Source organism: Alnus glutinosa, chromosome 11 (assembly GCF_958979055.1).
Source record: "Alnus glutinosa chromosome 11, dhAlnGlut1.1, whole genome shotgun sequence".
Lineage (NCBI taxonomy): Eukaryota > Viridiplantae > Streptophyta > Magnoliopsida > Fagales > Betulaceae > Alnus > Alnus glutinosa.
In genome coordinates, this window is record NC_084896.1 from 23,572,859 (window position 1) to 23,597,456 (window position 24,598).

The 24,598-nt window shown below is 35.8% G+C and overlaps 2 protein-coding genes and 2 non-coding genes across 5 annotated transcripts; 2 read left to right on the top strand and 2 right to left on the bottom strand.

The window, feature by feature from the left end:
• Positions 1 to 718: 718 nt before the first annotated feature.
• On the bottom strand, positions 719 to 2,325 carry LOC133881442 (LIM domain-containing protein WLIM1-like). The gene is made up of 5 exons (XM_062320372.1): positions 2,031 to 2,325; positions 1,763 to 1,859; positions 1,622 to 1,659; positions 1,440 to 1,523; positions 719 to 1,180 (listed from the first exon to the last, which is right to left on the bottom strand). Exons 1-5 carry the CDS (start codon positions 2,166 to 2,168, stop codon positions 953 to 955), a joined length of 585 nt encoding a protein of 194 aa, XP_062176356.1. The 5' UTR covers positions 2,169 to 2,325; the 3' UTR covers positions 719 to 952.
• A 3,139-nt stretch (positions 2,326 to 5,464) lies between these two features.
• Positions 5,465 to 5,536, top strand: TRNAP-UGG (transfer RNA proline (anticodon UGG)). Its single transcript has one exon. It is a non-coding gene; the product is annotated as a tRNA-Pro (tRNA).
• A 3,520-nt stretch (positions 5,537 to 9,056) lies between these two features.
• Positions 9,057 to 9,128, top strand: TRNAP-UGG (transfer RNA proline (anticodon UGG)). The gene has a single exon. It is a non-coding gene; the product is annotated as a tRNA-Pro (tRNA).
• Positions 9,129 to 10,577: 1,449 nt separating this feature from the next.
• LOC133882486 (ADP-ribosylation factor-like protein 8a) lies at positions 10,578 to 17,446 on the bottom strand. Of its 2 annotated transcripts, XR_009902674.1 has the most exons (7): positions 17,278 to 17,446; positions 15,047 to 15,128; positions 14,894 to 14,926; positions 14,619 to 14,740; positions 11,783 to 11,944; positions 10,984 to 11,211; positions 10,578 to 10,902 (listed from the first exon to the last, which is right to left on the bottom strand). XR_009902674.1 is itself a non-coding variant. In XM_062321673.1 (6 exons), the coding sequence occupies exons 1-6, from the start codon at positions 17,313 to 17,315 to the stop codon at positions 11,094 to 11,096; spliced, it is 555 nt and encodes a 184-aa protein (XP_062177657.1). In that variant the 5' UTR covers positions 17,316 to 17,446; the 3' UTR covers positions 10,578 to 11,093. The 2 variants fall into 2 exon arrangements, 1 of the variants encoding a protein (XP_062177657.1); XM_062321673.1 differs by having other exon boundaries at positions 10,578 to 11,211.
• Positions 17,447 to 24,598: the final 7,152 nt, after the last annotated feature.

Sequence of the window (24,598 nt, forward strand, 5' to 3'; positions counted from 1 at the left end):
AGCATTTGGAAGATTGTCATTAAAGAAAGTCCCCACCAATTTCTTCCCAATTCAAGTTAACCTGACCTGTGCCTGCCCTCTTTGCTTACTTGACTTCTGCCTCACATGGACTGAGGGAGTCAATACAAGACTCTGGTCACATAAGGGCCCAATTTTTTTTTGACAAAATTTGTGTCACACAATCCTACTCGTGTTTGTGGAGCGGCAGAAGTGGTGTACAGGTCCTATAACTTGAAAAAGTTGATGTTGAAACTATGACGATGAGCAATTGTGTGCACAATGCACATGGTGGATATGGGTCCTCATAGCAGAAGCCAGAAAGAACAGCAAAGAAATATTATTGACGGACTTCAGAAATTAGGTAATTATTTCACTTGAGTGTTTGCTTCTTACATGATTACATCTCTAGAGTGGAACTGCATTCATTATCAATGTTTTTAATTATGCTCTGCATCTTTTGTCTGCTCAATTGCAATGTGTCCTCAGTACTCTAGCCTCTTTTGTAAATCACCATTAAGTATTTTTGATTCATTAGTCTGATTCTAAGGTTTCCCGTGTTTTTAACTGTATCAATTATTGACCAAACAAAACAAAATTTTAACAAAAAAAGAACAAAAAAAAAAAAAAAAGTAGTAGAAAGAACGAAATCTGATATCATGAGGAGCTGCTCAATTGTACTTAAAACATAATTAGATATACTAGTAATGACTCTACATGATATTTCAAGCCGCGGGAAAACTTCATATTGTATGCAGATGCTGAAGGCATGAAACACATCACAACAGGGACATTTTACAAGAACTCAACTTTCCAAATCAAATCCACAACAGCACATCTGAAAGTCCACAAGTTTTATGACGGAAGTTCATAAGACAGACCTTATTTTACAAGCAAGACACCATTTCAAACTATAGGGGAAGGGTGGGTGCTACATGAGAAGTTATTGAAATGGTTATGATTCAGCAGCAATTTCCACAGCTGTGACTTTCTCAGACATTAGATTCTTTTCTCGGTCGCTCTCAAGTTGGCTGTAGTTCCCTTTCTCCTTGAAGAGTTGGATGTGGTGGTGCTTGCAGTAGAGCTTTCCTTCATGGGCAATGTAGTTGGATGGGCTTATGGTGCAACCTCCATGGGTGCATTTGAAGCAGCTCCTATGGTATGCAGTCCCATTAACCGTAACCTTCAAGGAAGTAAACATCATTAATATGCCATCCATTTTCAATTACATTTTTACACTATAACACATACCATTTTGGTTTTGGCTGAAGCAAAATGATCATGTCCTGAAACCTTAAAAACCCTTGAGAATTGCAGAAAAATTGTACATGAGCATTAAAAGTTTAATCACAAAGGCTGCTGTTTCTTTGATGAATGCTTGATGTATTTTAGACGTAAAACATAAATGCTGATCATTCTTAAATGTATTCTATGGTTGTTACCTTCTCAATTGGATAAACTGTCTTATTGCACCCCACACATTTCTCTCTGGTGCCCCCGAACAAATTTGAGACTGCCTTCGTGCTCTGTTAATAGCCGGGTCAAGTTAGCATATCAGTAAGGTGAGTGTAATGCTTATTTTTTAGGGTTGAGCAAGTTGAGAATGTGGTTTAGGAAGAGTTACCTCAACATGTTTTTCAGGTTTCAAGATTTTGGGTGTTCCTGAAAGAATATATAGAAGAAAGAAGAACGAATTTAGTGTCATAATAAGGCAGCGTAGACAAGTGGAAAATTATGTATTCGAATCCAGAAGGAAAAATTTGACCTTCAAAGCTCTTGTCCAGGCTGCCAGTTCGCTTGAAGAGTTGATCATAATGAGGCCTGCAGTATAGGACCCCCTCGAAAGAACAGTAGTTGCTTAGCTGCAAATGGAGAAAACAAGGGTTCAAAGTAGATGCATAAAAAATGGGGAAAAAGGTACATGATCCATGCAAGAAGATGATGATAATGAACTCTTCCCTTCTTCCCTTTCCTAATCTTTTCCTTGTTAGCCAAGCAAAACAAAAATATGTATACTCGTAAGCTAGTGTTACCTTGAGGGTGCCCCTGCAGTGGTGGCATCGGAAGCAGGCCTTGTGGTAGACCCGGTTATCGGCCGCTAACTTGTCAACCAGGTACACCGTCTTCTCACAGGCCGTGCACTTCTGTGTGGTTCCTGCAAAGGTGGCCATTGCCTCCACACCAACCCTTGGGGGATTATTTTGCACCTATTTTCTTCCTTTCTTGCTCTCTCTCTGCTTCTTTCCTTCTCTCTTCTACAACTTTATCAATGGCTAGAGATGAAAAGCAGTGTGAGAGAATTGTGGGTTGCAGTGAATTGCAAGTGACATGAAACCAAATTTATAGATTAATTGATGGGAATGGTGGCCATTTAGCAATCATTTTGTCCGGATTTAAAGCTACCTCATGCCAAACATCCCATTTTAACAACGTAGGCTGTCAGGCTCCTCCCCCACTTTTTTTCTTCTTTTTTTTAGTACAGTTATATATTTTAATTATGTTAGGTACATTATTCGCATTGGATCCATTTTCCCAAACTAATGCCCTAAATTAGTTAACCATGTATAACTTTAGCATTTTTGTGATACTTCTCGTTCATCACAGATTCACAAGAGTCCTCCAGTTTTTTTTTTTTTTTTTTTTTTTTTTTGGGAGGGAAAGTTAAACTTTCATTAATTAAACCAACATTACAACATCAAACGCCATAAAGGTGAACATTCAACATGAGTCTTGAAGACTTATACAAATACAGACAGTTGCCACTAAAAAATCCAGCCAACAAAATGATGTCTCTGTGTTGACATACACCTTTGCTTGAAAGTTAAAACTATTACTTTTGCATTTCTTTTTTCTTGTGGAAATAGGAGATAGCATGTGTACCAAAAGAGTAATGCTAGAAATCACACTTTTATTTTACTACTGTCCAACTTTGATGGCATAGCAGTGTCGGTCAGCCTTTGAATTTATTTATTTATTTATTATTATTTATTTATTTTTTTTATTTTTTCTAACAAGGGTTGATTCAAGGGTTACCGGCACTACCATTTCAACAGGGTCAGAATGGTAGTAGAATAAAAATATAATTTCTAACATTACTCGTACCAAAATATCTAAACTTATTTTAGGCAGCGAGTTAGGTTTCATCATCGGAGAAAACAAATATTAAGAAAGAAAAAAAATTACAGGATGAATATGATACCATGTCAAATGATAGGATTTGAAGTTGTAGGTGGTGATTATTAATTTCATGATGACTTTTAATTATCATGATGAAAAAACGCCTTTAATTATGGTGAGGTTTTATTAAATAGGAAGATTAGGAAGCTCCCCTATCTAATCAAACGAGTAAAAAGAAGATTAGGGAGCTGACTCATCATCAACTGTTGTTGATTTTGTGGGTAGATAATCGAGAATGAGATTTTCTTTTTCAAAAGATGGTGGGTCTAAGGCTTTTGATTGTTTAATTTCATCATGGCGTGCCCATCTGGATTCCTATTTGGCTTCCTTCTTTCTTACTAGTTACTACTACATTTGATGGAGAGTATGTATGTTCTTTTTTCTTCTCTTTTTCTCTCATTTCTTCGGTTCTTCAGGATGGTTTCTCATAATTAAGGTGTCTGAAACAAAAAGAAAGGTCTAGATTTTATTTTATTTTTTAAAATAATGGTCGTGATTGGTCTTTCTTTCTTTTGGCTGAAAATGGTTTGAGCATTAGGGGATTGGAGTTGGTCAATTTGGGTAGTCCCAATAGAGAGGGTGGTTGTAGGGTTCACCTACCCTAAACAGCTCGAAACAACCCTGTGCAAGTAGGCTCCACACCCGCCTCGACCGAATTGCAGTCAATCATCATCCACATCTAGGACTTCATTGGGCGGATAAATGTAATCATCACCCACAATGAGCTTGACTAAAGCTCTTTCATTGGGTATATTACTGTTAAAGTCCAGCGAGATACTGACACTCTTTCAAACTAGGGCTAATAGGCATATAACCTGGCCCAAAGGTAAAATGAAATCCCATTTAATATGGACCATAATTAGCCCAAGCACATGCACCATGTTACCTTCATCTTTTAATTAAATTTTGTTTTTAATATATATATATATATATATGGGGAAGACAAGAAAGCAAAAAAGGAGCTAGAAGGAAGGATCATTCCCACTATTAGGACAAAATCATCAATGGAAAGCTTTTTTGAGGAGGAAATGACCCATTTTGCAAGACTTTGAGGGCATATACAACTATAGATAAGCTGGGATCGTTCTTGTAGGCTGAACCAGTGGACCTTATTCTAATTTCCAGGAGTGTCTTAACATGCTTTTCCAATACATACAACAAAACGCTTAATCTTTCTTTTCTTGGCTATAGATTAACCAAAACCAAAGTGCCTCTCCTCTAAAATATGAGATAACAAACCTCCATATTTGCTGGTTCCGCAAAACTTTTTAAGGGATGTTTTTTGTGTTTTTGGTTGTGATGTGATATAAAGGTGAAAGTAGTTTTGAGTGTTTTGTGTGTGTGTGTTTTTTTTGTTTTTTGTTTTTTGTTTTTTTTTTTTAAAACTATAAATAAGTAAAACAATGAACTACAAACAATATAGCAAAAAAAAAGGATCCAAATACAAACGATGTAAGGAAAAACCTAATCTTGACAGCTAACCAAACTATCGCAGAGGGAGTCCTCGCTGGTGGAAGAGGCGAATGAGAATGCTGCCAGCTAATGTAGTTGCAGTGGCCTTTGGTGGAAATTAAGAGTGCTAACAAGAGAATTCCAAATAAACTTAGCTCCTGTCCAACTTCTAAGAGAAATGGAGAGACTAAGAGGTATATATATATATATACAGAACCTGAGAGACCTATTTCTAGGGCGGTAAGGCAATAGCCCAAGTACAAATTTTGTTGAAGTGCAAAAATTTGAAATTTTTTAAGGACATAAATGACTATTCGAAAGAGAGCCAAGAAACCATACATTTGTTGTAAAAGACCCATGGTAGTGGTGGCGCGTGTGAAACACATGCCGGGACGGAGGCTATTGGGTGGAAAACAGCATATCGATGAAAGTGGTGAAGATACACATGGATGAGGATGATGGATGTATGGACATAGATTTGATCTTCAAATACCTAGACAAAAAGATAAAAGTAACGAAATATAAATACCAGTTTAAGGAGGCTGGTAGGGAAAGCATCAGGTTGGAAGGAGGTTCTTCCCCCTCCTCCCTAGATCGGAGGAAAATGGGGGTATTTATTTTGCAGAGGTTTTTTTTTTTTTTTTTTAGAGAGAGAATAGAGAGATGTTTTTGAGTGTTTTATATTTTAAGTTGCTTGTTAATATTTTTGCTTTTTTGCTAAAAGGTAAAAAAATATCCAAAAACGAATTGCCAAACAAGCCCGGATTTTTACTAATGGGTAGACATGTTTTATGAATATTTAGAGTGTCATTAGGCTATTTAAACTAAATTATCAAAAGGGCATTTGGTCTAGTGGTATGATTCTCGCTTTGGGTGCGAGAGGTCCCGAGTTCGATTCTCGGAATGCCCCATTGATCATTGTTTATGTTGTTCACTAGTTTTCAAATCAATTTTTAATATTTATTAAAATAAACTAAGCAAAAAAGACCTTACCCAAGTTAAGAACTGCAAAGGGTTTCAATATATCCAAATACATTTTATTGCTGACAAGAATCCTGGAATGCCCCATTCATCATTGTTTATGTTGTTCACTAGTTTTCAATTCAATTGTTTATATTTATTAAAATAAACTAAGCAAAAGTGACCTTACCCAAGTTTAAGAACTGAATAGAGTTTCAATATATCTAAATAGAAATATATTATTGCTGACAAGAATCTTCATCAGTGAATAAAGTAATGAATTAGATTTCAAACAGATGCTGATATCAAGGAAGGGGAGATGGGGAAGAAACCCAAAATCTGTCATTATAAGTTGAGGTGTTCATTAACCAACAGAGAGGGCAGGTGTAGGTGTTTCCAAAAAAAAAAAAAAAAAAAAAAAAAAAAAAAAAAGAGGGCTGGTGTAGGGCCCACCTACTTTAGACCATTCGAAGTACAGCTAGAAACAGTTTTGGGAAGGTAAGCTTCACACCTGCCTTCTTTGTCGGGCTGCTTGAATTGGCTTTCATTGGGTATAATACTGTTAAGGCTCTTACTAGTACTGACACTCTTTGAAACTGGGGCTAATAGGCCAATTACTTGGCCTAAAGCTAAAATGAATCCCATTTAACATGGACCATAATTAGCCCAAGCACACCATGTAACAATCTTCTTTTTATTAAAGTATATTTTTTTAAAAATAAATTTAAAATTTTAATGTTTAATGTTTAATTTTTTTTTTAATTTTTTTGTGTGTATGGAGAAGACAATAAACGAAAAGAGGAGCTAGAAGGAAGGATCATTCCCCCTATTAGGGCAAAATCATCAATGGGAAAGCTTTTTGAGGATGAAATGACCCATTTTGCAAGACTTTGGGGGCATGTACATAAGCTGGGATAGTGCTTGTAGGTTGAACCAGTGGACCTTATTCTAATTTCCAGCTGTCTTAACATGCTTTTTCCAATGCATACAATAAAACGGTTAAATCTTTGTTTTCTTGGCTACATATTAACCAAAACCAAAGTGCCTCTCCCTCTAAAATATGAGATAACAAACCTCCATATTTGTGGGTTCCTCTGGCAAAAGTTTTAGAAGATGTTTTTTTTTTTTTTTTTTTTGGTTGTGATGTCACATAAAGGTGAAAGTATTTTTGAAAGATTTCTGATTTTTTTTTTTTTTTTTTTTTTGTTTTTTTTTTGTTTTAAAAGAAATTTATAAACAAGCATAACAATGAACTACAAACAATACAGCAACAAATACAAATAGACAAAAGGAAAAACCCAATCTTGATAGCCAACCACCCACGGCTGCGGAGGGAATCCTCCTTGGTGGAAGAGGCAAATGGGAATGCTGCTAGTGGATATGGTTGTAGTGGTCCTCGGTGGAAATTGACTGTGCTACTGCTAACCATAGAACTCCTGATAAACTTAGCTCATGTCTAGCTTTCATGGAAAATGAAGAGATTAAGAGATATATATATATACAGGAGACATGATACACATACATATTTTATACATCTCATGTACATCTCTTTTTTAAATTAACTATTTGATCTGTAGGATTCACATGTAGGCCCTACAGATTCAATGATTGACTTAAATAAGAGATGTACATGAGATGTATAAGAGATGTAAAAAAGATCATTTCTCTATATACAGAAGCTGAGGGACCTCTTTTTAGGGCGGTGAGACAGAAGCCCAACAAGAACAAATTTTGTTGAAGCATAGAAACTGGATCTGAAAATTTTGATGGATTAAAAGGGCTCTTAGGAAGAGAGCCAGGAAACCAAAATCTGTTGTAAAAGATCAATGGTAGTGGTGGTGCATATGGAACACACATTGGACAAAGGCTATAGGGTGGGAAAGAGTAGATCGGTGAAAGTGGTGGAGAGACGCGTGGATGATAGAGAATGATTGATGGATATAGATTTGACCTCCAAAAACCCAGAAAAAAAGAAAAGAAAAAAAAAAAGACAAAAGAGAAAAGTAGCAAAAGATAAATACCAGTTTAAGGAGGCTGGTGGGAGAGACATTAGGTTGGGAGAGGTTCTTCATTCCTCCCTTACTCAAAGCAAAATGGGGGTATTTATTTATTTTGTAGAGGTTTTTTTTTTGAGAGAGAGAGAGAGTAGAGAGATGTTTTTTAGTGTTTTGCATATTGAGCTTGGTAATGCTTTTGTTTTTTGCTGGGGGGGGGGGGGGGGGGGGGGGGGGGGGGTGGGGGGAGAAGGAAACCTATCCAAAAAGGCATTGCCAAATGAACCCGCATACTTACTAATAGGTGGACAGGTTTTATGAATGTTGAAAAATAAATAATGACTTCTAAATTACCAAGTGTGTGTTTGTGTGCAACAAAATATGTTAAATGCGGAAAATAAAAGAGACAAGATATTTATTGACGAAGTGAAAACTCTTTTAAGAGAAAAACCACTATAGGGTAGCCAAACTCAGGATATTTACTATACTAAAGATAAAGCTAGTTACAAGACACTTGTACTCACATACTTCTGATGCAGTAGTCATACTTTTAACTCTGACACGAAGCCCATCGTGAACGCTTCCCAACCAAGTCTCATACTTGAAAGGATCTTTAATAGAATCCTTTACCTTCGGGCTGACCTCTAAGATAGACTTCATACGAAACAAAGACCACATACTGGCAACGGTTAGAGAGCTAGCGGATCTTCAATTCTCCATAAACACCATCTCTAAGCACTATGAAATTCTATACTGAATTCTTACAAATAACAAGCCTAGAGCCATCTATTTATAGGCTTATAGAAAACCTAATTCTACTCAAAATTGAACTCTAGCGAGTTGGCGTCCAAACGGAAGTTAGCCTCGTCTGGACGGTCTTTTGTGACCGCCTTTCCAGAATAGTGCGATTCTTCCCATAATAGGACCATGTCCGGACGGTTTGGTCGAGCGTCTAGATGGTCTTCACTGTCACTCATTTCCGCGTCCGTAAAGGAAACATGGAATATTCTGGAACGGTGGGTAGCGTTCGGACGTGTTGCCACGTCGTCCGAGCGTCTGGCAGAAACTTCCCAAATAGTGTCGACTGAAATCCAACTCAGTATCGAACTTGAAGTAGCTTGACCTAACGTCCGGACAGTGTTGTTCAGTCGTCCGGACGGCTGCAATGCTGAAGTTTCTAGACACTGCGGGGCGTCCGAATGCCTTCAAAGGCCCGTCCAGACTGTTGCACAGAAATCGGTTGTTCTGACTTGGAAACTGCATGGAATTTTCATGGACATTTTTTAAAAACTTGTGACCAGTCACATGGATTGAAATGAGATACTGTCCATATTACTTGAAGACTCTGAATAGAACCGATAATCCTATTAAAAGCAACCGTTACATAAAATGTTTTTATCAACCAGAATGTTGTCAATATGAAATACTAACAAATATTTAGGATGTGAATAGTCTATTTAAGCTAAATTGTCAACAGGGCATTTGGTCTAGTGGTATGATTCTCGCTTTGGGTGCGAGAGGTCCCGAGTTCGATTCTCGGAATGCCCCACCATTGATCATTATTTATGTTCACTAGTTTCAGTTCAATTTTTAATATTTTATTGAAATAAACTAAGCAAAAAAGTCCTTACCCATGTTAAGACCTGCAATTAAGGGTTTCAATATACCCAAATGCAAATATCTTATTGCTGACAACTGCCAAGAATCTTCATCAGTGAATAAAGTAATGAATTAGATTTCAACAGACGCTGATGTCAAGGAAGAGGAGATAGGGAAGAAAGTTAAAGAAACCCAAAATCTGTCATCCTTTATTTACCTCCAACGCCCCACATGCAAAAGGTTCTTAGATAATGGCATTTCACCTAATTGTTCTCTTACATCAATCTTTCAACACAAATTCCATCAGGAAGGTAAGCAACAAGAAGCCAAAGCCTTGAAGTTGTATAGCATTGCTGCACATCCTGATATAAAAGGTATTTTTGGAAAGGGCATCTCATAAGTTTGAACTTCAGAGAATGAGAATATCATACACTAACATTCACACTGACTGCAGCAACTGATACCAAAGCAAGACATGGTAAGTTTTGATTAATCTTAAAATGGCACAAAAAAGGATCCAACCTTTACATCTCACTTGGTTGAGAAATCATACTGAGAAGAAGAGAGAAAATTTTGACATAAGCTTTTAGATACTTCTTTTCCTCCAACTTCTAGGCAGACAAACTGAGCATGAAGAAAGATCAGAGGCACTAAACTAGAGTACCTTAAAATTGGGTCGTCTGAGGCCTGAAATCATATATATACATTGGTTTTTATTAGGCCTTCTTTGGAACCATACCCAAGTTTATATTTTTGTACTCAAAACTGGTTTTGAGTACCAAAAATGAAAGAGTTTTATATATTTAAGATCTTCTGTCTTACGAGGAACAAATTTAACTATTAAATTCAAAAACACACTAGGAAAATAGGACAAGAGACTCCAATGAAGGCAAGAGCATGGCTATGAAATCGAGTGCATGCAATACTGCATGCGGGCAGCTTATGTAAGTGGGCAGGTGGGCCCCTTACTTGATTGGATACTTAGTCGGACGGCTTGAACAGGTGAGTAGTCTACTTGCTCTCTCACATTAGCTGTCCGAACACGATGAGAGACCCAACTGCCCTCTCACAGTAGCTGCCCATATTGTATGCAATTCTAACAGCTAATTGCAACCAATCCAAATCCCGGAAAAGCCATATTCAAGCCGACAGAAGTTGGACCAATAGAAATGGCCCATGTGATGCTATTGACTCGGAGAACATTTTTAACTAGTGTAAAATAAAAGGTACAAATCAGACCCACAAATTTCGTTGCCCAGCCCCTGCGTGAACACTTTTATAAGCGGAAGCTCGCAATTTGGTGCAAAGGCCACCGACGCCAGTTGGCCTAGTTGGCACCTTCCGTTGTGAAAAGGGAATCAAAGTTCACACAACAAGGGAAAAAAGAAATGCTTAAGGTAATTCAATTAAGTCACCAACTCCATTTAAATACCCGATTGTTCGTGTAGCAATCTGAAAGTTCATACATACACTATGAGATCAAATACAACAAACCCCATCAAAACCTGCCAGCCTGAAGTGGAACTGATCCACCATAACCAAAAGAGCAAGAAGGTAAAACTCGTCCAAATACATAAAGGCCGCCTAAAAAAATAAAAGAGAATACATAAAAGCCATTATTCCTTCCAAAACCACAAGACTTGTAGCATGTTTACATTACAATACACACCAATCATAATATATACAAGAAATGCCAATCATTGTGTTCCAAAATCAAGACGACCTGCACCAGAACCCAGATGTTATCTAAATAATGTAACTGAAACCAAGGAGAGAAAGAGGATGGTCAGACTGATCAGTAAACCTAGTTAGAGAAAACGGCAGAAATCACTTCTACCAGCCTCAAATCCACTCTCTTCTAATTGTGATGAATAGCAGCGTGAAAGGAACAGAAGCTGAAGCTGAAGCTGAGCCTCAATTCTTTGATTTAGAATGCTTTACAAGCCATTCAATAACTGTATCAATGTTGGCAGAGTTCTTGCAAGAAATCATGAAGCAACAAACTTCCCTATCCGTAATTGACTTGAGCCCCCTGCATGGTGGAACACCATTTTCAACACTACAAAGAATTTACGAAGGAAAAAAAAGAAAAAAGAACAAAAAGAAAAACTTAAAAGCCTAATTGGAACCTAACACATAGATTGGCACTTAATAAATATTTGTTAGAGTAATGATACTCTTCACACCAACTTGACACTGACTGATGTGACGTGTTTTAAGTGGCTTTTCTTTTGTTTTTTGTTTTTAAGTGATTGACATGAAAAGCCACTTAAAGCACGCCACGTCAGTTAGTGTTAATAGGTGTGAATAGTAGCATTACTCTATTTGTTTGCACTATTTAATATGTCCTCTATCCTTAACGCTACTGGATAAAATATGAGAAATATTAATATTTTGTAGCTGGTCAAAATTGGGGAGGGGAATCTCTCTTGTTTTGGGTCTAAGAACAGGTTAGTTAATTTTTTATGCAATGGACCTATAAGCAAACGTTACATTGGGGGGGGGGGGGGGGGGGGGAGCTGCACCTGCACTAGTCATTCAGCAAAAAATTCTCTGATGGGCCAATAACAAACCATTTTAAGATTTCTAGGCTCTGTACTTACATTTGTTCTGTCAGATTCTCTTTAGACAAAGCTCCTGGTTTGTCAATCTTGTTACCCAGCACCAGCAAGGGAATGCCATGAAGTGAAGGCTTACTCAACAGGTCATGAAGTTCACTTTTTGAGACATGTACATTCTCATAATCAGCGGCATCCACAACATACCTGTAACAAGCAAAAATCATGGCAAGAAATTGTTGGACATAAAAAAACTAGAATGGATTGGCAAGCTATAATCTAAACTAATCAATTACAAAAACACACACACACACAAAAGAAGAAGGTATACTTCACGTGCACTTGGGAAATTCTCTTTTTGCTTTTTTAATAAATTATCACAAAAGAAAAAGTGCATAGCCATGTAAAATTTATTTACTTTTATCTAGGATCCTAAAATTCAAATATGCACAGATCGTTTGGTTACTACCAGAGCTTCATGCATACCCAAGCACATAGTGAGGATTAGTCCATACTTGTCAGGCATGTTACCCACGATTATAAGGGGTACTTAAAAGCCTCGTAATAAATGGAGGTGGCCGATCACAGGCCATGTACCACAAACTTCTGGAGGCAGTGTCCAAAATACAAGCAATTTACTGGCTCTTCTTGATGTCCATAATAGAAAGAAGAGAAACAGGAAAAAGGCAAAGATGCTGGCCATAAAAGTTGTAAAGGATGGGCTAGGGAAACGCATAATTATTGTTTTTAATTCTTGATGAAGGTATTAGAAATGTCTAAAAAGGAAAAGAATCAGATTTTTACTGGTCAAAAAGGTGGCAAGTAGTAATTTGGTAATTATAAAGTATCTCGATGAGGTTGTGAAACTGAAGATCTAATAAGAAGACTAGGAGATCTGATGAATGGGATCCGATGGCAAGTCTTCCTGTTAGCTGCTTCTATGGTCTCCAGCAAATCTCAGCTTGTCGATTTAAGACTGGATTGTCGTCAATGTCACGTTGTTAGCTCGAATGGTGGAGAGCAAGATGGACACACAGGAGCTCGTTGGTCTCAGAGATACTGAAAAATATGACAACCATGAATAGGGTGAGGATCCCAAGGTTTCCATGGAGATCGTTGACAGGGGAGAGGGAGCTGGACTGAATACTGAGGGAGAAATGGGTTTGGGAGATCTAGTGGGCAAAAAAGCTAGGCTTGCCAACACTACAGAAGAAGATGGTGTTGGAGGCAAAGAGAAGGGTGCAAGCGAAGGCTAGTCTAGGTTTACTGGAGTGAGAGAGAGAGAGAGAGAGAGGGGGGGGGGGGGGGGGGAGGCAAACTGGGGAGGAACGCAAGAGGGAGAGTCTCTCTGGAAGAGGGAGGCAACTAGGGTTTGAAAAATTCAAACCCATCAACTCGCCTTCCTTTGTGCTTGGCGACATTAGTCCATATCACTTAGAAAGAAAGGAAGAAAAAAAAAAAAGAACTCATGTAAAACACTGACGGTTGGATGGGTATGGGTCAGTTTTTGACACCCAAAACTGACCCTGGACCCAATCATGTCAGTTTTTCATTTTGCTGCATGACCCCGATCCGACTACCACTGGAAAGGGCAGTCAGTTTTTGGTTGGGTCGATTGTCATGGTAGGATTTTCGAGCATTATTTGCAAGCCCTACGAGACATAAGGCCATATGGTAACACCAAACTCAGTTACTAATAGAATCTTTCCCGAAATTTTTGAAACACTCCCTCCCCTGCACGGGTTGAGAACCCCAACACAAAAAAAGTGTAAATGATAGTAAATAATAATAATAACATAAAACATAAATTTAGAAATCGCACACTTTTACCGAGGACAAAAATTGATCAATAGCAGGCTCATGAATATTAGAAACAACCTTTCAGAAAGAAGAATCTTGAGACTAAAGTCTTTTCTATGAGGAGAAAACTGTAGGTTCAAATAAATTTCCTCTCTTTGCAAGACCTTATAAAAGACATCGTGGAAACATCCACTAGTATGAATCATAAACCCCCTTAAGAAAGAAGAGAAGCTTCTAGACTGAGGTTTTCACAATGACAGATGAGAAAACTTCAGTTTTCAAGAATGTCCTCTATTTCCAACCTTCTAAAAGACATCCACTTAAGGAATGATAACAATGAAGCGTTATAGTTGGAGCTTAAGCTGCAGACTAGCATTTTACTTTGAATTCAACAACATTATCTAATCATTGTACTCTGCCGTCGGGAACAAGTAGAAGAAGAGGGAAAGAAAACAGTGTTTACCAGAACATGGGTGAAAAACAAATCCCTGTACTTCACTGCAAGAGTGCATATTAACAAGTGCGTTCAGGAGCCTGTGATGGCATTTCAATATTCTGCAGTGCCAGAAAGGAGGGATAGGAGGAAGAAGACGATTAAAAGAAGATTGATATTAGCCACCTCTATGGAGCTGTATGGTGAAAGTTGCAGGTCATATGGCTTTAAAAAAGGGGAGAGAGAGAGAGAGAGAGAGAGAGAGAGAGCAAAAGTGAGTCAATGTATTCACTAACATGGTAAAATTTCATCGGAAAAATGCTAGAGGACATTAACATCACACAAAAGACTTGCAACCAAATTTCCTCCTTAACAAAAAAAAAAAAAAAAATACCGGTTTTGGTTTCCAGCCAGAACTGACAAGAAGACTCACCAGAGCTTCATTAAGATGTCTTGTGTGAAAAGACTAAACAAGAAGAAGAAAACACATATAACAGGATATTAAGAATAAAACACACCAATGTCATCTTATTTTTTGTTTTTTTGGGGGGATAAGTAATGTCATCTCAAAATTACTAGAGAAATAAGTAAAAAATAAGAAGCTTGTAGGTTCACAAGCAAGGTTAAGGAAAAAGAAAAGGGACGTACACAATAGCCGAAACTGCACGGCAGTATCTCTCCCACATACTGCGAAATCTTGGTTGACCTCCAAGGTCCCACAACTTTATTGTGACATTCCCTTTAGTTACCTTCCTCATATTAAATCCTACCTGTGGATAAAAATAAATGCCTAAAGTGAGATGTCCAAAAAGATGATTAAACAGAAACTTGTGGCAATACAATGAAAAGCTTTCAGGGAGATTGACATCTTTCTATGGCGAAAATTAGAGGTAAATAACAATTCAAAGAGAAAGATTGCACACCGTTGGGATCATATCTTCACTGTATCCACCAGTCTGGAAAGAAGTTCCGAAAACAGAAATTTTGCCATCAGCATCAAACCAAGAAAGAGAGGAAAATAATTTTTTTTTTTTTAAAAAAAAAAATAAAAAAATACTCATAAACAGTTTACTTACTGCAATAACATTTACAAGTGATGTTTTTCCAGCATTCTGAAGACCTATTAAAGATAGCTCCATTTCTTGCTTGAAGAAGAGACTAAAATAAGAAAAAGAAAAAGAAAAATGTTTGCTTAAATTTTCAATGCAATGTAGACCTATCAAATTAAACTATGAAATATGCAACATATTATCACACCAAACAATTCCACGCATAAAGGCAGGCTGGAAGCAAAATCTAGAGAATCTTGAATTTAATCATAACAAGTCATTCCGCCCAACTATATAGTGTGCAACTAATAAACACTGGCACCAGAATCAGAATATTCTACAAAGTCTACCTCAAACACACATACCCAGCCATTAAATACCAAGGATAAAAATTCCATTGAGGAAAAGGCAAAAATGCTAGTGAGAACAACAAAGCTTAGGAGTTTCAGCAAATGAAATTATGTTCATTATCAAAGGGGGGACATAGGTAAATATTACTTTAGCACTAGTGTCCATTCAATTATCTGAAATATTAAGAAGAAAAAAAAAACCATATAAAGAAGCACATGTTGTTGGAAATAAAGATGTGGAACTACAGAAATTGAAGAAAGCAAAAAATAAAAACTGTATGAAAAATCACTGAATTCTTGAACAGTAAGACGAATATTAATCTGTCTCTTAGACAAATATTGCCTTCCACTTAAACGATAAGTTTTGCCAAAAAGAATACAACAATTATGTCCTCAAGATACAATACTGCCCGAATGTAGTGTGTAGATTGCAAATTCTGAATACTACTCTGAATAAGAAATTCCATAACAGAAGAGAAGAAGAAGAAGAAGAAGAAGAAGAAGAAGAGAATGAAAAAGATTCACCAAAATATGCTGGAAAAATATTTTTTATATAAATTGCAAAAAATAGTTTACAGCAGTTTCTAACTGTTGAAAAAACAATTTCTGATTGTTGAAAAAGCAGTTAGAAAATATAGTTTCTGATGGTTGAGAAAACAATTAATTATTCAAAAAAATATTACTATTAGAAAAGCAGTTGTACACATAAAAAAAAAATACACAAGTAAACAATAAACTCGTATGCGACGATGCGTACATGCGAAGTGCGTCTAAAGTTTCAAAGGGACTAAGCGACACGTGTGCATGAGTACGACGACCATGGGTGACACAACTAGCAAATGTGTATTTAAAATCCTATCTAGTATAATAGCAAGATAAATGCTTATAAAGCATACAAAAAACTCGTAGCTTTTCAATGTGGGACAAAGAGTAATTGAAAAAATAGAGGTAAAGTTGAAATATTCAAATTGGAGGGAAACTTAAATTTTCATGAAATAATTTTCAACAGCACATTTTCACCACTCAGACACAAAAGAATTGACTCAATTGAGTACCTGGCCCTGACATTTTTCTCATATGGTACCCCTAGATTTATTGTCATTTTTACTAAGTAACTTTAGGCATAATAAATACGAAGGAACCGAGAAGACATTGAACTACTGAAGTTTTCCTCTCACATAGCAGCTTCGTACTCTGCCAAATTATCTTCAACGCTTCTTATATCCCCTACCTATTCTTCATATCCTTTCTGAAACTCCACCAATGCACAGGTTTATGCGAAGGACATTCATTAAACACGGACCAAGCTTATATTCAATACCATTCCTCAACTTAATTTCTTCCTGATACCAATCACATAACCCACCCAAAAACTTCCTTAATTTCCTATTTAAAAAAAAAACTAACAACATGTATCAAAAAATATATTATAATGTTAACTAGAAAGGTAGAAACAGAATATGAAACAAAATTTGGAATTTATTTTATTTAAATATGAAAAAATAAACTAAGTTAACAGGCCGAATAGTATTTGCCTAATCTAACTGGAAATCTTTCCTATTCCAATAATTTCTTTACAATCTAAAACAGAATACGAAATATTCTTAACTTCATTCTTTCTTCTATTTTTTCTCGGAAACCAAACAGAGCCCAAAAGAAGATATGAAAAAGAATTATGTCCTTCCATCTGGTTCTTGAGAAAACTAAGGAAAAAAGGAAAAAAGAAAACAGCTAGATCATCAATTTCATGAACTGCCATGTTTCGTGTAAGTACTAGATTCAGCAGAGTGGAAGGTACAATTTTCTCAGCTCCCAAACAATGAACAACTCGAAAGTCGATTCTTTAATTTTTCCTACACTTTCTCGCCATCCAAACAAAAAGAGAGAGGGAAAGAGACTTTTTTTTACCTTCGTAGCCAATTGAGAAAAGCTTCCCATAACCCCATTGTGAACGAGAAATACAACAAATCCAAAGAAAAACTTAAGGCTTCGACTGGGGAATTTGATCTCCGATGTGATAGACTTTGCTCTTGCTTTTCAATTTTATCGCTATTTAACTCAGAAATATGAAAAAAATAGTATAATGATTATATTTATATTCATCCAAAAGACATATATAATGATTGATTTTTTTTAAAACGGAAAGATAATTACAATTAATAAAAGCCGACAAGATAAGAATATTCCTCTATGCTAATCCACGCGCCTCATTGGGTGGGCGGCGTACTTCGGCCGATGGACCAATGGTGTTGGATCTTTTACGAAATAGGAGTCTGTTATTGGTGGGATTCTCTTACGCGCTGGGCTGAGGTTGGTTGTGGTTAATTAATGAAGACAAAAGGGGAAGTTGGGAAGTAGTGAAACGACGTTGTTTCGGACTTCTTAATTATATGAGATACGGCCCAGCTCCTGATGAGTTGCAGTTGCCACTTGCCAGGTTGTCACTTGGGGGTGCTTCCGACATTTTGATCAAAACGTGAGGGCATTATAGGGTTTTCAATAATATCAACCTAATTAGTTTGAGTTGGACATTAGCCAGCTCATTAATCGTTCAAGTTTCTTCAATTCTAACGTTTTTATCTATTCTTATCTCTAAAAGTAAATGATATTAAAAGATTATGGGCATGCATGGTAATTAAGATAACGATTATTTATAAGAAAAGAGTAATAATATTAATTTTGACATTCATTTTATATCGATTGATGTGACGTGTTTTAAGTAACTGACATGAAAAACTACTTAATCAATGTAAAATGAGATAAATAGATGTGAAGAGTAGCATTACTTGTAAGGAAAACAAAAAATTGGAATGAAATGACTATTTCTATTCATTCGTTTAGTGACAATACGAGAATGACCAATTTTTTTAACTACAATATAATAAGATATTTACCAATTTTTTAAAATATCCTTACACATAAAAATAACATAGGAATAACACTCCCCTCCTCCTAATCAGAGCCACCCCCAACCACTGTGCGATGGTGGTTGTGAGTCTCGTGAACACATTGAGGGTGGTCATTGGAGTTTCGGTTGGGATGGCCTAACACTCCCATGGTTTTTTGAGAATATCTTTTTAAAGCTATTCTATTTATGCGGAAATAACTGTTCTGGGCTTTTTAAGGGGGAATAATTATTTCTTATTTTGGTGAAATGGTTATTACATTCCTATTAGTAGTCAATCTTATTCTAACAAAATTATTTTTTAGCCATTAAAAAATCTTCTTGCTTGTGACACGTGGCATGATGTGACAACCAAATAATGGAATAACTATTTCACTCCTAGGTCTATTTCTGAATATCAAAAGTGCCCTATGTTTTGGATTAAATTTAAAGTCAAACCTGCCCATATTTGCTTCCTTGTAGGGCTTAGTTGTGTACAATGTAGGTCTCCGCCGACTTAAGATATCTTGTTTATGAGGGATTGCGTGGACCATTTTTGTTATTATTGAATTTCTTTAATAAATTCTTATTTATCCGAAGAAAACAAGTTTGAGTGTATTTGAATGTCTTAGGTTATTCAAAGGATACACAAAGGGATTTTTTCAAGAATGATACGTTACTCGTTAAGAATGAACGCTTCTTCCGCAAGTTGGTAGACCGCTTCATTGCATTACGTTTTACATGATTAATTCTTCATTGTTAGAAACATTGTTATTTGAGAAACCTCCATCCAAACAGAGTCCAAAGAATGCACCGAGGCCATTTTGGCAATTTGATGAGCTGCTAAATTAGCAGTGCGTCTAATGTGTCTAACCTCAGATTCTGCCATCATTGCCAAGTGAGTTCTTGTATCTTCAATGAGAGTGGCTGCTGGTACAGGGAGTTACCTTGTACAATTCCGACACACCCATCAAGAAATCACCCTCTAGCAATACCATGCTAAAACCACACTCACGACAAAAAGTTATTGCCTTCCAAGCTGCCATAGATTCAACCACTGTCGAATCAGTAAGATAAGGAATATCCAATATTAAAAGTCATTTAAAACACGGATCACGTCAACTATAAATGAGTATGATGACAAACACGCACCCCGGCCAAGTCATTTATTTCTTATCTTTTGTTGTTGCGTATGATTCAATCTAAAATGACTTGATTCATGAATCACGATGAAATGTGCATGTATATTATAACAAATGTAAACTGTACTACAAGTTAATGTTATATAGAATTTACAAATTTCACATTAATTATCAATTAATCAATCATCATTACTTAAAATAATGCCCAACGCAAATTCAATTAATGCTCTTCCAATATTTCAAAAGATTAATGTTATTTAAATATATTCCAAAATGCAAGGCATATATATTTTTAATCAGATTTTTGGGGCCCCTTGATCCCTTTTAGCTTCGACATCATACTCATATACGTACATACATACACAATAATATTGAAGGTGTATAACAAAAAATAATATATTGCTTTTTTATTTATATATCCACACCTTTTTATTTATATCCATAAAAAAAAAATTAAAGGGTATACGTCAAAATTAATCAACTCCAAATATTCAATGCAATAACAAACTGTGCCGACCTTTTACGTTATGGGTATGAGCCACATTTGTTCTACATTATTGATTCATATATATATATATATATATATATATATATATATATATATATCAACTGCAAAGTACCTAATTTCAATAGAGTTCATATTTTCTTTTTAGTAGAGATCAATCGAGTTCTTCAAAATACGGAAACTATGAACTAAAATTTTGTTAAAAAAATGGAAAATTTAGTAAATTTTTTTGGTCAAAATATCAACATAACAATCTCATGAAAAAAGAAATGACCTGAGGACTTCACATAATCCTCAATCGATCGATCGATCGATCGATCGATCTTGAATTCTATTGACATTTTTTTTTCTTTTTCTTTTTTCCATTAAATGAAGGAGCTAATTACTTGAAAATCTGTGGACTAACCAAAATTGTCCACGAAATCTTTTTTCTTTCTTATTTACATATAGAAAAGGAGAAAAATGATCACTTGCTCCCTCCAAAGTACTATCACAGGTTGTACAATGTCAATGCCAAATTATCAAAAGTTATAATGTGAGCGATTCATTTTTCGGTCCCTTTTAATTTTTACTTACCGCTAGGGTTTTGTATTATAACTCAAATGACTAACATGTGAAATGTCTCTAGCTTATACTCATGTAAAACTTATAACAAAATGAATTTACCCTCAATTTAAAACATAAAAATTGAAAAAAGGAAAAACAAGAAGAAAAAAAAAAATAACCTGACCCACAACCAGCCTTGGATCGGCGTAACTTAATTTTGTTTTTCTCTCTTTTTTTTTTTAAATTAAAAAATTAAAAATGGGAGTATTTTGATCATTTTGGCATACTCCAATAGGATTTAACCGAAACTACTGAAGGAATATTTAAAAATGACTGAAAAATGAAATACCCACGTTGTAACTTCTAATAAATTGGCAGTGATATTGCAAAACCATGATCTAGCCGGCAAGTGAAGTTTCCTATTAATAAAAAATTGATGGTATAATTAATTTGGCCATGAATATAATGCTGATTATTTCAAGAAATTCATCATATTCATGAGTTCGGTTTTAAGGTCATGCAATTTTGGCCTCCTTTGGCTACCAGCAGGCCGGATGTCCATAATTGTATAATTTCACGAAGAAAGGAAGGAAATTTCCAGTTTTGTTCCATTCAACTCGATCCATGAGAGCATGATCGAGTACCGACAAAGTGTAAGTGAAATCATTGGACCCGCGCGTGCGCCCTTGTCGCCATGACAAGAAAAGGAACGAGCTAGGAAGCATCCTAGAAGCAGCAGAAATTTTTGTACGTTGTGAGCAAAGCTCCAACCTATTTTAACTCTTTAGCTAATTTCAGTCACTACTGTTCCTCTACTTCTTCAATCAAACGCCAAAAACAGAGAAAAAAAAAAAACACTCCCACTTTGGTATCTCTTCCTACGTTGTAGTTCTAAGTAAGTTGGCCGGTCGATTATATATGGCTATTTTGCTGGAGATTGTTGGCGGGCTGCGCCTCTGTGTTTCGACTCTCTGGGATCTGCATGAAATGAGATACTCGGCTGTCTTCGATGATGTAAGTTCTGTTGCGACGGCCATTGTCATGGCCGCTGTGTCGTGCTTCATTGCGACGAGAAGACGATGATTTGAAGCCTTTTGAGCTAGCGCTCATGATCGATCGAGCTTTCATTTTCGGCCTGCTTTTGACTTTTAACTTTGTATATCTTTTTATCGTCGCATGCAATTCATGGTTAATTTCTGATGCTCCTTCCAATATGCTTATGTTGCTTCTGCCATTGTTAGTTAATATCGTTACTAGATATATAGAACTTCTTATATATGCGCTAGCTACATGCATTTTGTTAAAGAGTTTCGCATTGTCAAGGCATACTTAGGTTATGGGCTTTATAAGCTTTGAGCAAACCTCTTCCTTTAATGTGCCTTTTGTGAAAAAGTAAGGCTCAATGAAATTTATCATAGTATCATAACTTCAGGGCAGGCCTTGGATAATATTGTGCATTCCCTCTCGTTGTACACGTGTTTAGACAATAATTTCACACATGAAGGGGCGTGTTAAAAGTTCCACATTGCCAAGGTATACTTAGGTTGTGGGCTTTATAAGTCTTGAGCAAACCTCTTCCTTTAATGTGTATTTTGTGGAAGAGTAAAACTCAATGGACTTTATCACATTTCTACGCGTTTAAGTTTAATTCTGTTCAGAACTTGGTGGAAGAGGTAGGAAAGTTAAAGGTTGTTGTCAACTTTTTGATGACATTGTGTTATAGTTCTCATAGGCCATTGAGGTCCATTTAGGCAATTTTGCTGTTGGAATTATTAGTAATTGGAACAATAAAATTTAAAGAGTTTTTATAAGATTTATCAATTCGAATATGTCTTAAACCGTTTATTCACCTATTCAAACCGGTGGATCTTATAGAAACTATCTCGAAATTCATTTGTTTGAATAGGTCTCAAACCGTTTTAAAAAATCACTAGAGCGTAGGAGCACCCGCGCAAGAGACTCCTCCTCAATTATGTGCCCTCGAAAATTAAGCAACTAGTGAGAAACGGAGGCAACATAGTATTTGGGAAAAGTATAGGTACCCCTTAAATTAGTACTTAATTTGTACGTAATGTTATTTCGAATTAAAGATTGCATCAATGTCCTTTCAATTTATAAAAAATTTGAAAAAAAAAAAAAAAGAAAAAAAAAAAAGGAGGAAAACACCGTTTAGTCCTTAATGAAAAGGAAGAAAAGAAATCGTGGTGACATTGCTGGCTCTTCACTAGACCCATGCACACCACCAATGTGGGTTACAAGACAGACATAAATTTCTGTCCTAACAAGACCTATTGCTTTTTAGAGTAATGCTAAAAGTCTTCATTTTATTCCTCAATCTTGTGTCTCTAAAAAATCGATGTAACTTTAAAATTACAATTTTATCAAAATTTAATTGTACGTAATCTCTCAAAAAATCATTGGTAATTTTAATAACAGTTCGTGCATTACTCCAGTTTCTCCTCCACCCCATCAATGGGAGCGAGGTACATATAACCCACTAATTGGATGGGTTGAGAAGAATTGTCCCAAAAAAAAAAAAAAAAAACTATCTCTATCAGTTTAATCTTAAAGTTGATCACTATTCTTTAAATATATCATTGAGGATAACTTCCAGCAGCATTTAAATTATTTTCATAACAATGCATGTCTAAGGATCTTGCCATGTTAATTAATATATGTACGATGAGGAATTCGTATATAAAGTATTTCTGTATTTTGTTTGAGACATGGGGATAATTCAGGTATGGATTTTGATGTGGTCGTTTTGTGTACAAAAATATCAATAATAAAATGATCACTCGCAATAGTACGAATCCTTGTAGGATAGGGCTATATTGATGGTGTCGAACCTCAAGGACTGCGTAGGTATTGCTATCAAGTTTTTCAAGATTAAATATAACTTAATTAAAAGAAATTTAATTTGATTTTTGTTTTCTAAAAATAAATACATAAAAGTAAAAGACATAAAAATAAAGAGAGTTGTGATGAGAGAAAGAATAGGGGATTGATTTCACCACTCACTGCATAACAATGGTCAATCATAAATTAACAAGGGAAATTCATACTATACATGATATATGGCCCGTCTCACTTGAGTAGTCAAGATATTACCTCTAAAGAATAAGTATAATCCATCTCCGGTTAGCACGGACCGTCCATCTAACCATTAAGATGTGGTACGACCCGTCTTCCCTATGTATGAATTTGCTACGTCTTTAATAGGATACACACAATCAATGAAATAGAATAACCCATCTTCGATTGGTACGAACTGTCTACCTAAATTACACTAAACTAGGTTGTAGTACAATCTGTCTTCCCTAGGCATGGTTTATCTAATCCTCTTAATCATATGTCAATTAAAACCGTTATATAACAATCATTCACATAATCACAGAAAATACTTTCTAAGACAAGATAAGAAATTCATAATGATTGAATATAAACATTAAGATCAATTTTCACAGTTATACAACCATCATGCATATAGAAAATATCAAATTAACATACAATTAAACCATTGTTACTTGGAAAGGGCTACATCAACACCCTAATAGGAATTTAGCTACTCATCGTGGTGCTGGGATGGCTCCCTGCCATATTCTTCTCATCTTCAACTTGTCAAGCCTCCAAGAAGAGTTTTCTGTCTAAAGTTAAGCACAAACACACTTTCTCTTGAAGCTTAAGGGCCTATTTATAGAGACTAGGAGAGGCATAAAAGACCAAGGAATTCAAGAAAAATCAGAACTTAGTCTCTTAGTCTAAGTAAGAGATTGAAACTTCAATCCAAGTAGGAAAATAATTTCAAATTTGTCCAAATTTGCGGTCTTTTATTGCGGAACGATTTTAACATAGTAAACATTTGAATTAGGGAAAAACTATTTCTGACATATTTGTTGAATTTTTTATTAGCTTTCCAACGCCACCAATTAATTGCAATCTGATATCTGAACCAAAAGTTATGAGCAAAACACTAAAACATGTGCAAAATCCAAATTTGAATCCAATCTGATTTTAACTCTTATTGAAGAAATTCCGATTTAATCATTTCATTGATTTGAAACTTAACCGCATTATATAAGTTTTTTATTATGATTGGTTAAGCTTATCAAAATTTTCTAGGTCTTCTCAAAGTGTACTTCAAGTCCAAAA